The sequence below is a fragment of the Octodon degus genome, unplaced genomic scaffold (genome assembly GCF_000260255.1).
Source record: "Octodon degus isolate 3935 unplaced genomic scaffold, OctDeg1.0 scaffold00031, whole genome shotgun sequence".
Lineage (NCBI taxonomy): Eukaryota > Metazoa > Chordata > Mammalia > Rodentia > Octodontidae > Octodon > Octodon degus.
The window spans coordinates 16,245,204-16,258,164 of NW_004524607.1; the positions used below are offsets into that span (position 1 = coordinate 16,245,204).

A 12,961-nucleotide genomic window follows, 5' to 3' on the forward strand; every position below is an offset into this window, starting at 1 on the left:
CCCCCCCCCCCAGCATCCTGAGAGGGCAGTTGAGACTGGGTGTGGCGGTGTTCGCCTGTAATCCCAGCTCCTGGGAGGCTGTGAACAGGCAGATCACTATGAGTAGGATCTAGTAGTGAGACTTTGAACACCCTGTAGACCCTTCCCTAAAATACAAAAAGAAAAGAAAAGAAAACCAAAGTAATTGGCTGGGCATGGTGGCACACTACATACCTGTAATCCAGCACTCTGTAAAGCTCAGTTAAGGCTGTGGGTTCAAGGTGACCCTAAGCTACCTAGTAAGCTGAAAGTTGACAAGATCTACATAGACCCTATTTCAAAAAAATAGGGAAAGGGGGAGAAAAAGAGGGGGAGAGGGAGGGGGTGAGAAAGAAATTGCTTGAAGTTTGCATTGTAGATGAGACTAGGTAGGTTCTGGTATCTTGTCAGCTCTCAGCTTCCATAAAGAATTCATTCAGTTTCTAACATCAGTTCACACTTTTGTCACAAAAGCACTGAAGCTCTGAGCACTCTCTGATTAACCTCTGACCACCTAGTCTCCCCCAGCTGAGTGTGAATTTGAATTAGTGGTTGGAGGTGTTTCAAGGCCTAACAGCTGCTTTTGCAGATTGGCTGTAAATTGTAGTTTCCTGCCCTTGTATTGCTGTGCCATCCAGCAACATGTTACTACAAATAGGAAGTTGGTTGTGTGATAAATCTCAGAGCTGGAGTTTGAAAAATTCTTAATATATCTCAAAATACTGTTCTCACCAAAGAGGTCACCTGGAGAGGCCATGCCATGATTCCAGGGAAGGGTGGTTTTTACTCCGATGCTTACCTGAAGCAGTGACCTTACCTGATTCCTCATCCCCCAATCAGAGTAAATTTCAACTCTATTCTCAAAAATTTTTAAAGTTTTGTTTTAAAATGAAAAGATATGAAGGTAAAGACAAGTTATAGCACTAAATAACACAAGTATTGAAAAAAATATATTCCTAGCCAAGGTGACATAGTTCACAAATAATAATGTTCAGTTAAAGGGTGTTATCCTGATGTGTTAGTGGTTGCTTAAGGAAATGGTTTTCCTGGAGTCATGCACCATAGACAAAAGTTGGCGAAACTTCCCCAAAATGTACATTTAGTAATGAAGCTGAAGGAAGAAAACTCTAAAACTGCTCTTGTTTACTTGTAGTAGTTCCCAGTCTTTGACTCCATATGTCTCTTTTTCCCATCTACACTTCTTGTAGAGTATGACTTTAGGAGTTGGAAAGCTCCCCAGGACCAACTGACAGACCGATTTCCTTCCTTCCTTCCTTCCTTCCTTCCTTCCTTCCTTCCTTCCTTCGTTCCTTCCATATGCACTATTTCCTTCCTTCCTCCCTCCCTTCCTTCCTTCCTTCCTCCTTCCCTCCCTCCCTCCCTTCCTTCCTCCCTCCCTCCCTTCTTCCTTTTCCCCTCCTTCTCCCTCTCCCCTCCTCCCTCTCCCCTACCTTTCTTTTTCTGAGACAGGAAGGTAGCCTAGGCTGGCCTCAAACCCACAGTGATTCTCCCCTTCTGCTTTATCGTCCCACATGCTGTGATTAGTGGTGTGTCCCATCACACTGGGCACTCCAAGACGGTTCTAACATTTTGCTTTTGTTTCTTTAGGTATTTCTGGGAAAAGCCAGCTTCTTTTTGCACTGGTCTTCACAACTCGTTACCTGGATCTTTTTACTTCATTTATTTCATTATATAATACATCTATGAAGGTATGGTATGGCTTCCAGTAGAATATAATTTACCTATGGTGCACAGACCTGTGGAAACTTAGGTCAGCTGTGTGTTTTTTTATTGAAAATTTCTAAGAATTACATCTAACTATGCTGCCTTAAAACTTTTAGATCTCTTTGTATGTATAATTGTATAATAGGTATCATAGGCCACTTTTTCTGTTTCAAACAGTATTTAAAGTACTCTAAACTTAAGAGATTTTAAATTTAAATCTATTAAAGCTTTTGATAGCCCTATAAGGAAAGAAAAATGGCTACTAGATTTCAAAGAAGTGGAAAATTACACATTTCCCGGAGAATCCAACAAGTCAGTACATAATGAGGAATTAGAGCCAGGACCCCTGGCTCATTTGTCATTTTGTTGCTGTGTGAGCCACTATTATGTGGGCTTCTTTTTTCTTTTTTTCACTTCGTTTTTCTTCAACTTCTGTCATGTATGCCATTATTACTGTTTTTGCTGTGCTTAAATAATCTCTCTCTGTCCCCCCTCCTCTCTCCTCTCCTCTCTGTCTTCTCTCTGTCTCTCTCTCTCTCTCCTCTCTCCTCTCTCCATCTCTCTATCTCTCTGTCTCTCTCTGTCTCTCTCTCTGATACCAGAAATCAAACTTAGGGCCCTGCACTTGCCAAGCAGGTGCTGTGCTGTTGAGCTCCATTCCCAGCTCTTAAATAACATCTGTGTGATAATTTACTTGATAATATATTTTAACTTGTCCTAAGCATTGACATCCATGACACCTTTGCTGTCTTTCTCCTTACATTAAAGCAAATGCCTAATTATTAGAGTACAAAAATTTTTATGTAGTAGCTACCTTTTATACACCACCAGGGGTGCATGCTTCACATGTGGGGACCCGTTGGGCTAGGTGAGCTTCTGTTCTTTCCTGTAGCTGTTGAACTCCTGCTGTGAGCATCTCCAGAGCTGGGAACTGAACATGTGGCAGAAAATGAGCAAAGTCTCACAGTCTGATTGTGGGGAGGAAGCAGATCATCACAGCCCTACATAAAGGACTGCAAGTTGTGATGGATGCTGTGGGGAGAAAGTAGAGTCTTGAGGTATACAGTAGGAGTCTGATTTCTTCACTGTATAAATTCTGAGAACCTGGTGCCAGGCCTACATACTTAGTTATGGAAAGTAATTTGGTTTTGCTACCAAGAATCAAATTCAGGACCTTGTGCTTGCTAGGCAGGCACTGTGCCTCTGAACTACAGCCTTGGCCCAGGAAGTAACATTTAATAAATTAGTATTTATTTATTTGGTACCAGAATAACAAAGTAATATTTAAACTAAAGCCTATTGGTGTAGCATTTAAATAGCTATCACCTCCACACATACCCACATATATTGAAAAACATCATAAGCACAGATTAAAATAGACAAAGCAATATTTCAGTCTGTGATCTTTACTCAAAAACAAACTTGAGTTACCTGTAATCATTCTATTCTTCAATACTTAGCGATGGGACCTAGTAATCAGGAAATAATTAGCTGTGTTAAAATGGCTAGGTGCAATGCCTGCTGTCTGGGCAAGTTAAACTCTAGGCATTCATGATGTGTGAGCCAGAATTCCCCTGCTCCTGTCCTGTGAGGAATGCCAGATCTTGGAGGACTCTTTGCTTGCTTGTTTGGATAGTTTTTAAGCATTATGTCATGAAGGTTAGCAGAGTTAACAGCCAAGTTGTATCTGGTCACATCTTTTTTGCTTTAACTGCCAAGCACTCTGGGGAGACAAACAGCTGTCTTAATCCAGCTGGTGCTAAGGCCTTGGACTGAATCTCGCTAGCTGTAGGCTGGGCCTAAGAAGCCCGTCCAGATGATGTGAGCCTCATTTGGTTCCAGAGGTACATATATGCTGAGGTACATATATGTGTACTTCAGTATTATTCATGTGTGTAATTATAGCCAACAATTTTAGTACCATTTTGACTTTATTTGCAAATGTAACTGCACAATGACATACCAAGTACTGGTTAGTGTCTTGGAGGGTTTTTTTTTAAAGCATATAAGGGTTTGATGATTGCTCTCACTTTCCATTTAAGTTGTTTGCCCAAGTGTTTTTCCTAATTACATCTGTTAGGTTGTATTTCCTAAGGTGAAGTAGTACCAGGCTGTGTGGTCCCTATCCCAGTTGTCTCTTCATAATTAAAACCTGCTATGTGATTCTTGGGAATAAATTTTTTTTTTTTTTTTTTTTTTTTTTCGGTACTGGCGATTAAACTCAGGACCCTGTGCTTGCCACTCAAGCACTTACTCTACTGAGCCATCTCCCCAGGCCCTGGGACTAAATTTCTGTAATATGACAATTGATGTAATTTCAGAATCTTAGACTTTTCTGAGGTCAGGTAATAAAATCATGTTCACTTTTGTTTTCTTTGGCTTTTTATTTTGCTTTTTTGTTCATTTGGTACAGGGTCTTACTACACAGCTCAGACTTGTAGTGATCCTCTTATCTTAGCCTCTCTAACACTGGGATTACAGGTGTGCCCCACCATTCCCAGTTTCAGTGGCTGGCACAGTACAATCAGGGCCGGCTCAGTATGGAGTACCAGGGACCAAACCTGGGTCCTTGCGCTTATCAGGCAGGCACTTAGACCACCAAGCTATCTCCCCAGCCCTACTTTGATTTTTTTGAGACAAAGTCATATCATGTAGTTCAGGCTGGCCTTGAACTTTCTATGTAGCCCATACTCTGTTTGAATTCCCAGTGATTCTCCTGCCTTAGTCTCTCAAGTGTTGGGTTTACAGGGCTGTGCTACCAAGCCCAGGCCGACCTATTGAAAATGAAAGAATACATACCTTAATTATAAACCCTTGAGCAGCTGTACTGCTGTGTACACGAAAGTTGCTTGCTAACTGTAGGTTTTACTTTGGTTATGAGATAAAATTTTGTAATAGTTTGAATATTCATTGTCAAAATAACACAATTTAAGTAAAAACATTCATGACAAAGTTTAACATGAATTACATTGTTGATCTTATCTTTACAAAAATGCTACCTAAGAAATAACATCATGCTAGAAGGGGTCTGTTGGGTTTGAACTACATTAAACTTTGCATTTTTTCTTAAGCTGGCATATAATAGTTTAAGATGAGATTAAAAATACATTTTTGTGGGTTTTTTTGGCAGTTCCCTACAAAGTTAAACTTAACATCTGACTGTGTAAACTCATTCCTAGGTGTAGATTCAAGAGAAATGACAACTTAAATTCATTCAAAAGGGTGTAGAGGGGGCTGGTGAGATGGCTCAGTGGTCTAAAGCACCTACTTAGAATGAGCTTAGCAAATCACAGGGACCATGGTTCAATCCCCCAGCACCACATGCCAGCCAGCCCTGCCCCCTGGTGGGCTGAGCTGGCCACACACACTCACATAAAAAAACAAAAAAAACAAAAGGGTGTAGAAATATTTATGAACAGCTTTATCTACCATTCCCCCAAACTGGAAACAATTCTCCAGTCTCTTAACTGGTGTATGAGTAAACAAACTAGTGTACTGCAATAAAAATGAACAACTGTTAATACATATGTAATTTCTTGTCCCTGACTAAAAGGGGCAAAGGTAACATACTTCATTTATGTGATATTGTAGAAGGAGCACACCTGGGTGCAGAGTATACCAGTGATGACCAGAGGTGAAGGCTGAGGGAGGCTTGACTATATAGAGGTAGTATGGTGAATTTTGGGTGTAATGGAACTATTCTGTGTCCTCATTATGGTGGTTACATGACATAGAACCATATACCCACCAAAAGTGACTTTTGCTTAAATTTAAAAAAAAGGGGGGGGCCTGGCCCTAGCTCAGGCCTTTAAGTGGCTGCTTCCACAAAGCTGTCAGCCTCAGGTTGCTGGAGTTCGAACCTCACACCTCTCCCCCTGGCCAAAAGTGCCCTGAAGGCATTCGAGGAGCAAAAAAAAAAAAAAAAGAAAAAAAAAAGAGAAAAGTGTATACATAGGTGATAGAAAGCAGAGTTGGAACAATCGCAACATATTGACAACCTGGTACTTTTATTTTCAGCTTATCTACATTGCCTGCTCCTATGCCACAGTGTATCTGATCTACATGAAGTTTAAGGCAACCTATGATGGAAATCATGATACCTTCAGAGTGGAGTTTCTGGTGGTTCCTGTGGGAGGCCTCTCATTTCTAGTCAATCACGATTTCTCTCCTCTTGAGGTTAGTAAAGAGGCTATTTAGTGGTTATGTCTGCTTCCCTAGAAGAGACCTGTTTGCAGATAATGCAGATTTTTGTGGGATTTGTTTGTTTGTTTGTTTCTGTTTCCCAGTTTGGCAAACTTCTGGTGGAATATGCACTATTTGATGTAAATAAATCACAGAAAGCACCCAAGTATTTGGGTGTCTGCTGACAAGATTATTCCTGATGTTCCTTGAGAATACAGCATTAAAATAGTATTTCATTATCTGAACATCTTTGATACCAAACCCAGAGTCCTGCCTGTTGTCTCCTTCCCTACACTGGTCAGCTTTTGCTTCCTTTCAGCATACTGGTGTCGCACTTGAATACTGTCCACGTCTTCTAAGCAGCACCTCTATATTTCTCATCCTTTGGAACAGTGCTTTATATATAGTCTCTCTGGCACTGTACCATGACCTGTTCCTAAGCAGCCTTTTATCCCTGGTGAAGAGGTGGTGCTTTGCATGGGGGGTTGTTAAGTTACTGCACTATTGTTTCTTGTCTTCGAGGAGTGTCTGGGCTATTTACAAGTCAATCTGCAGCTTGAATAAAGTGCTAAGCTGGGTAGCGTTTGCATGATTACAGCTCTGACTTCTGACCCCTTTGTTTTAACCACATCAAAAAGCCTAAAGAATAAGAAAAAAATGCAGATCCTTCTTGACTTATGTGATGGAGTTACATCCTGATAAACTCACTGTAAGTTGAAACTATAGTAAGTTAAAATAGTGTCTGATGCACTTCAGCTATAAAATACACCAGCTTTAGTATATTGTTTGTTTCCCTCAGCATGGCCTGGCCAACTGGGCTCTGAGAGCTTACTTCTGTACTCAGCATCACAGGGATATTGTGCATGTCACTAGCCTGGGAAAAAATCAAAATTCCAAGTGTGGAGGTTAGTGATGTTAATTCTGGCAGAAAGAAGGGTTGAGGACTAGCAAGATAGCAGACTAAGCGCCTGCTTAGGCAAGCACAGGGATGGAGATTCGAGTCCCAGCACCACAGGCCACACCCAGGTCCTGGCGTAGTTGTGCATGCCTGTAATCCCAGTGCTGGGGAGGCTGAAAACAGGAAGATCACTGTGAGTCTGAGGTGTGTAGTGAGGCCTATACGAAATACATTTAAAAAACAAAAACAGGGTTGGTTCAGGACTATAGTGGGATAAGCTTATCCTGAAGGAACATCACATTAGGAAGTCACAGAAAATTTATAGTGGACAGGTTAAATGTATACCTATAATCCCAGCTACAAAGGAGGCTGAGGCAGAAAGATGACAAGTGTGTTTTTTAGTTATTTTGAGACAGGTCTTGCTATGTAGTTCAGGCTGACCTCAAACTTGCTATGATCCTCCTGCCTCAGGAGGTGTATACAACCATGTCCGGCTAGTTTGAACCCAGCCTGGCAATGTAGCAAGACATTGAGACAATGTCTCAAAATGAAGAATGACTGGGAATGTAGCTCAATGCAATCCCCAATACCTCAAAAAATAAATTGACTAAAAGGGCTGGAGATGTAGCTCATTACTCCTTCGGTTCAGTTGTCAATAATGGAAAGAGGGAAGGAAAGAAAGGAAAAAAATCATGCAGGAAAAAAAAAGATGAGGTAATGAAAATACTTCCATACCTGTAAGGTGTTCTGAGGGCAGTAAGTGTATTTCTGAAACTCCCTGTGGGCACTGGATCCTGATGGGAGCTTGCCATTTCTTTTCCAGATTTTATGGACCTTCTCCATCTACCTTGAGTCAGTAGCCATCCTTCCACAGCTCTTCATGATCAGCAAGACTGGCGAGGCTGAGACCATCACCACCCACTACCTATTCTTCCTGGGTCTCTACCGTGCTTTGTACCTTGTCAACTGGATCTGGCGCTTTTACTTCGAGGGCTTCTTCGACCTCATTGCTGTGGTGGCTGGTGTGGTCCAGACCATCCTATACTGTGACTTCTTCTACTTGTACATTACAAAAGGTACATCAGGGCCGGCCTGCCTGGTTCCTATAGTCGTGGGCTTTGTGAGGATCTTGCTCACTCAGCTCCTCCTGTGCCCAACACTCTGCTGATTTGACATGGTTCCACAGCAGAACTAGCTTCAGAAAAATAACTTTATGGTTATAAAATAAAATTCCATATTGGGGCTGGGGATCTAGCTCAGCAGTGCAGTACCTGCCTGGCAAGCACAAGATCCTGAGTTCAATTTCTGGTACAACCCACTCCCCAAATTCCATATCAGAACTTTCAGTCTTTTTTTTTTTTTTTTTCACATAAACACGTCTTTTCCTAAAATGACATAGTTCATTGTATAGGTTTCAGTTAGATTTAATTATTTTAGTTATCTGAGATCCACTGTTAATGTGTCAGTAAACATAATGCCAGATATCTCTGTATGAGTACAAGTCATGATTTAAACTACATTAATTTTCTATAATCTGTTTTGTTTCCCATATTGTTTTTCATATCAGTAAATAGAAATTAGCTGAACATTGTGGCACAGTCCTATAATCTCAGCACTATGGGGAGCTGAAGTAGAAGCATGCAAGTTTAATCCCAGCCTAGGCAATTTAGCAACACACGGTTCAAAATAAAAGATAAAAAAAGGGCTGGGTGGGCTGGAGAGATAGCTCGGCAGTCTAAGGGCCTACCTGGCAAAGGCAAGATCCCATAGTTCCATCCCTTGGTTGCACATACCTGTAATTTCAGTGCTGGGGAGGCTGAGACAGGAGAATCACTACGAGTCCAAGCTGTGTAGCAAGACCCTATTCCAAATGAACTACAGTACTGAGAAATAAAATTTTAAAAAGCCAGTAAGTCCTCCATTATGTATCATCCACACTACTGTTTCTCTGCCCAGCCCCAGTTTGTAGGTGTTACTAAATTTCTGCTGTTAAAATCTAATGCTGGGGCTGGGGATGCAGCTCACTGACACAGCATCTACCTGACAAGCATGAGGTCCTGGGTTTGATTCCCAGAACCAAAGGGAAAAAAAAAAAAAAAATCCATGTCTTACCAGCTGATCCTAGCACTCAGGAGGCTAAAGCAGATAATTTTTTTTTTTTAAATGTATTTATTTATTTGTGTGTGTGTGTGTGTGTGTCCAGCTCAGCCCACCAGGGGGCGGGGCTGGCTGGCATGTGGTGCTGGGAGATTGAACCGCGGTCCCTGTGCTTTGCTAAACTTGTTCTAAGTAGGTGCTTTAGACCACTGAGCCATCTCACCAGCCCCTAAAGCAGATAACTAGTTTAAGACCAGCCTGGATAAGGTAACAAGACCCTGTCTCAAAACCAAAGAAATTCAGTGCTGGGCCAGCCAGATAGCTCAGCGGATTGAAACACCTGCTTAGGTAGGCGTGGAGACCAGGGTTTGATGCACTGCATGCTGTTCTCGCCCCACCCCTAGGGTGCGCTGAGATGGTGATTGAGACTGGGCGTGTTGACGTGCACTTGTAATCCCAGTGCTTGGGAGGCTGAAAATAGGAAAATCACTGAGTCTGATCTGTGTAGTAAGACCCTGTACTAAATACAAAAAAAAAAAAAAAAAAAAAATTCAGTGAAATCAACAACCTGTGTGTGTGTGTGTGTGTGTGTGTGTGTGTATTTACATTTGTATAAATATATGACATGTGGGCTTTACAAATATCCCATGAGAAAACTAGTCCTTGCTAAGAAAAAAAAATCCAGATATATTCCATACAAATTCATGTGTTTAGGTAAAGAGAATTCAGAAGTATGAAGCCTAACTAGCGAGCCCAGAATAAGAATATGTGGTATGCAGTTATATTCCTAATGCTGGGCTTGCTTGGTAAAAGAACATATATATCTTAATATGTTTTTTAAATATCCAAGATGCTGCTCCATGAGTCATATTTAATATATAGGGAGAAATTATAACAGGGTTTTATGAATCTGATGATGTTTTCAATAATTTTTTTTTTTTTTTAGTGGTGACACTGGGGATTGAACCATATCAACACTGAGCTATATTGTCAGCACTCTCCCCCCCCTTTCTTCTTTGAGTCAGGGTCTCACTAAGTTGTCCAGACTAGACTGAAAACTGTGATCTACCTGCCTCACCTGCTTAGCCAGTGCTGGGATCACAGGAGTGCATCACCACATCTAGTATCAGGGTTGCATTTTTAAATGCAACAATTTATTCATACTTTACTAGGTATGAATATGTATATGCCAGAGTTCTGAGAATAGAAAAAAGCAGTAAGCTTGTCAACATTAGTAATTTTTTGTTTCTTTTCTTTTTCCAGTACTCAAGGGAAAGAAGCTCAGTTTGCCCGCGTAAGTGCCAAAGACCATCAGCAGCCTCTGTCCTTCAGGGTGCTTGGACAGAATTCTTACCACAGCAAAGGCATGAGATGCTTGATGGGAAAATCAGAAACTTAACTCTTTTGTTGCAGATCGTCAGCAGTGGCTCTGTAAGAACACAGAGGAAAAGAACCACAAGGTTTCTGTTTAATGCATCTTGCCTTATCTTTTTTTATTACTATGTACAAAGATTTTTTTACACAAAGAAACTTAATGCTGTATTAATAAATTCAGTAAGTAGCTTAATTGGGATAGTTCCAGAAGTGACAATTTTGTGAGGAGTAAGTGCAAACTTATTTTGAAATTTCTTTGAAATTGTTGATTCTTTGTGTCTGCAATGAAATTGTACTCCTTGACAGTTGGTAGATTATATATTCTGATATCTATCAAACTTGCATTCCATGATATTTATTTTTTGCCAAAATATGAGTTATATTTGTTTGATACCTGAGACACTATGTTCAATTTTTATGTCTGTCCAAATTCCCACCTGCCATGGAAATCCTGCCTTGGACATCACAACACTACAGTAAAGGTTAGTGAAGATGACTTGTAAATCATATGGTTTTTCAATACCAAAATTTTAAGGTTCTGAGTGTAGATGAGGTGTCAGCTAAGTCACTGAAGGTGCCTGTCCTCTTCCTCTGCTGAGAAGTATCAGTTTGAGCTTGTTCCAAGGATGCCGAAGGACTCCTGAGCAGGAGTTTCGGGCTGCTTGCCATGTTAGTGTTTAGTGGGAGGGACTGTAAAAATTATTTTGGATAGAAGACCACTCTTCTGAGGAATGGAGCACAAATAGTCATCTGTGACTTTCACTTGCAATTCCAAAAGATGAACTACAACTACGTTCATGCTTAGATTCACACGGTTTCTCCATCACTTTTGGGTGGTAAGGTGATTTACAGTTTTTTTAATTGGTAGCATCATTTATGATTTCTTACATTCTCTTTTTTTATTGACCTCTTGTATGACTTACCTTGTGTTACCATCCTAAATAAACATTTTATTAAATGGAATAAATTGGGGTTTTTTATGAATTAAGACTTTTAAACATTATGTTGGGATGATTTTTGTTTTTCATTTAGGAACAAAAGCTCTATAGGGCTACAGACATTTAAAGTCTATTTATCAGTAAAATTTTGTCTGTTTTATGGAAATACTAGAGCTTTTTGTCCTCATTTTGCCATTATATTGATTTGCTCCATTTTTTGATTTATGCAAAAGTATATGACTTTGTTTTTATGTGATTGACCACAACCATGAAAGTGTTTAAACTGTTTGTACGTATTACAAGGAGGATGTACTATTTCTGTTTCCTGCATTAAAATATTTTGTGGAACAGGGGAGCTGGATGAGCTACATTTCTGTTGAGTGTGGGTCTTAACTCTTAAAAGTGGCAGTACAACTACATAATTTAACCTCTCATTTCCCCCATTTTGTTTTTCTCCTCGTGCGTGCTTCATGTTTTTGCTTTGTGTATCCCAGTACTTTTCATTCCAGCATAGTAGGCATGGTTGAGTTTCTTTGACTTGTTTTCATCTTCCTTGGACAGGTGAGGGAGTTTGAAGGAAGGGTGGGGAAATCAGTCCCAGGAAGGCAAGCTGAAAAGTCAAGCAGGCTGCTTGCTGCCTGGCCTGGGGGTGGGGTGGGAGCCAGACTCAACCTGTCTTTCCTCATGTAAATCAGGTAGTCCCTCACTGCAGAGCACAATGCACAGAATAAGGATCTAGAACCTTAGCATGTCAGAGCCTTCTGTAGTCATTCTAGTCAAGAAAGAATAAAATTGGCTAAGAGGTTAATCAATTTTTTTGTGGTCAGCCAGGATGGCTTTTTGCTAAGGAGGATGCCTGACTTGGAGTTGGGACAGGGCAGTGTCCTCACACATAGGAAACAAAGGCCTTGCCTTTTGTGACACACCTTATGAAGCACTGTTTCATGGTTACTTTCACTTAATAAAGGTTATCAGGTAATTAATATTTTCATTAAGGTGTTTTTATGTTTGTGTGTGTGTGTCTGTGTTTCTGGGTGTTGAACATAGGGTCCTTAGCATGTTAGGCAAGTGCTATTCTAGTATATATCCCCAATCTGTATGTGAATTTCTACAATTACTAATGGTTAAAGCTGGGTGTGATGGTACATGCCTGTAATCTCAGCACTCTGGGAGGCTGATACAGGAGATCATTAAATTTAAGCACAGCCTAGGTCTCTTATCAATTTAGTGATATCCTGTCTCAAGATACAAATAAAGGACTGGAGGGCCAGGGAGATGGACCAGTAGAATAAGTGCTTGGCCTGACAAGCGCAAGGGCCTGAGTTCAATCCCCAGTTCCGCAAAAAAAAAAAAAAAGTATAATTCCTACAGATAACCCACTACTATTATGGACTACTGAACTATATTGGATTATTTTGCTGAATTCACACACCTACAATATTTAAAAGGCAATGGAATACCCATCTTACAAAACTAAACAAAAAAAGGGTATACAAATGAAGGACCATTTTGTATGTGTATATACAAAATAAGATATATATACAGCTACTTTTCTTAATTCAGTGAGAAAAAAGATTTGTACTAATAGTATTTGGACAGGATATTATGTCTGCATCTTGTACTATGAATAACCACTATGAAGACAACAATATGCAATGTATTATTGAAAGTGTTCTATTAATCAGGTTTTTTAAAAATTTTTATTTATTTGTGTGTGTGTGTGTGTGTG

At 40.3% G+C, this 12,961-nt stretch overlaps 1 protein-coding gene across 1 annotated transcript in view; it reads left to right on the forward strand.

The window, feature by feature from the left end:
- Kdelr2 (KDEL endoplasmic reticulum protein retention receptor 2) overlaps positions 1-12,223 on the forward strand; it is a 20,577-nt gene extending 8,354 nt beyond the window's left edge. The window contains exons 2-5 of the mRNA XM_004629621.3: positions 1,627-1,727; positions 5,761-5,919; positions 7,647-7,899; positions 10,184-12,223. Coding sequence (XP_004629678.1) covers positions 1,627-1,727; positions 5,761-5,919; positions 7,647-7,899; positions 10,184-10,218 — 548 coding nt within the window. The 3' untranslated portion in view covers positions 10,219-12,223. The remainder of the gene's footprint in view (positions 1-1,626; positions 1,728-5,760; positions 5,920-7,646; positions 7,900-10,183) is intronic.
- The last annotated feature ends 738 nt before the right edge of the window (positions 12,224-12,961 follow it).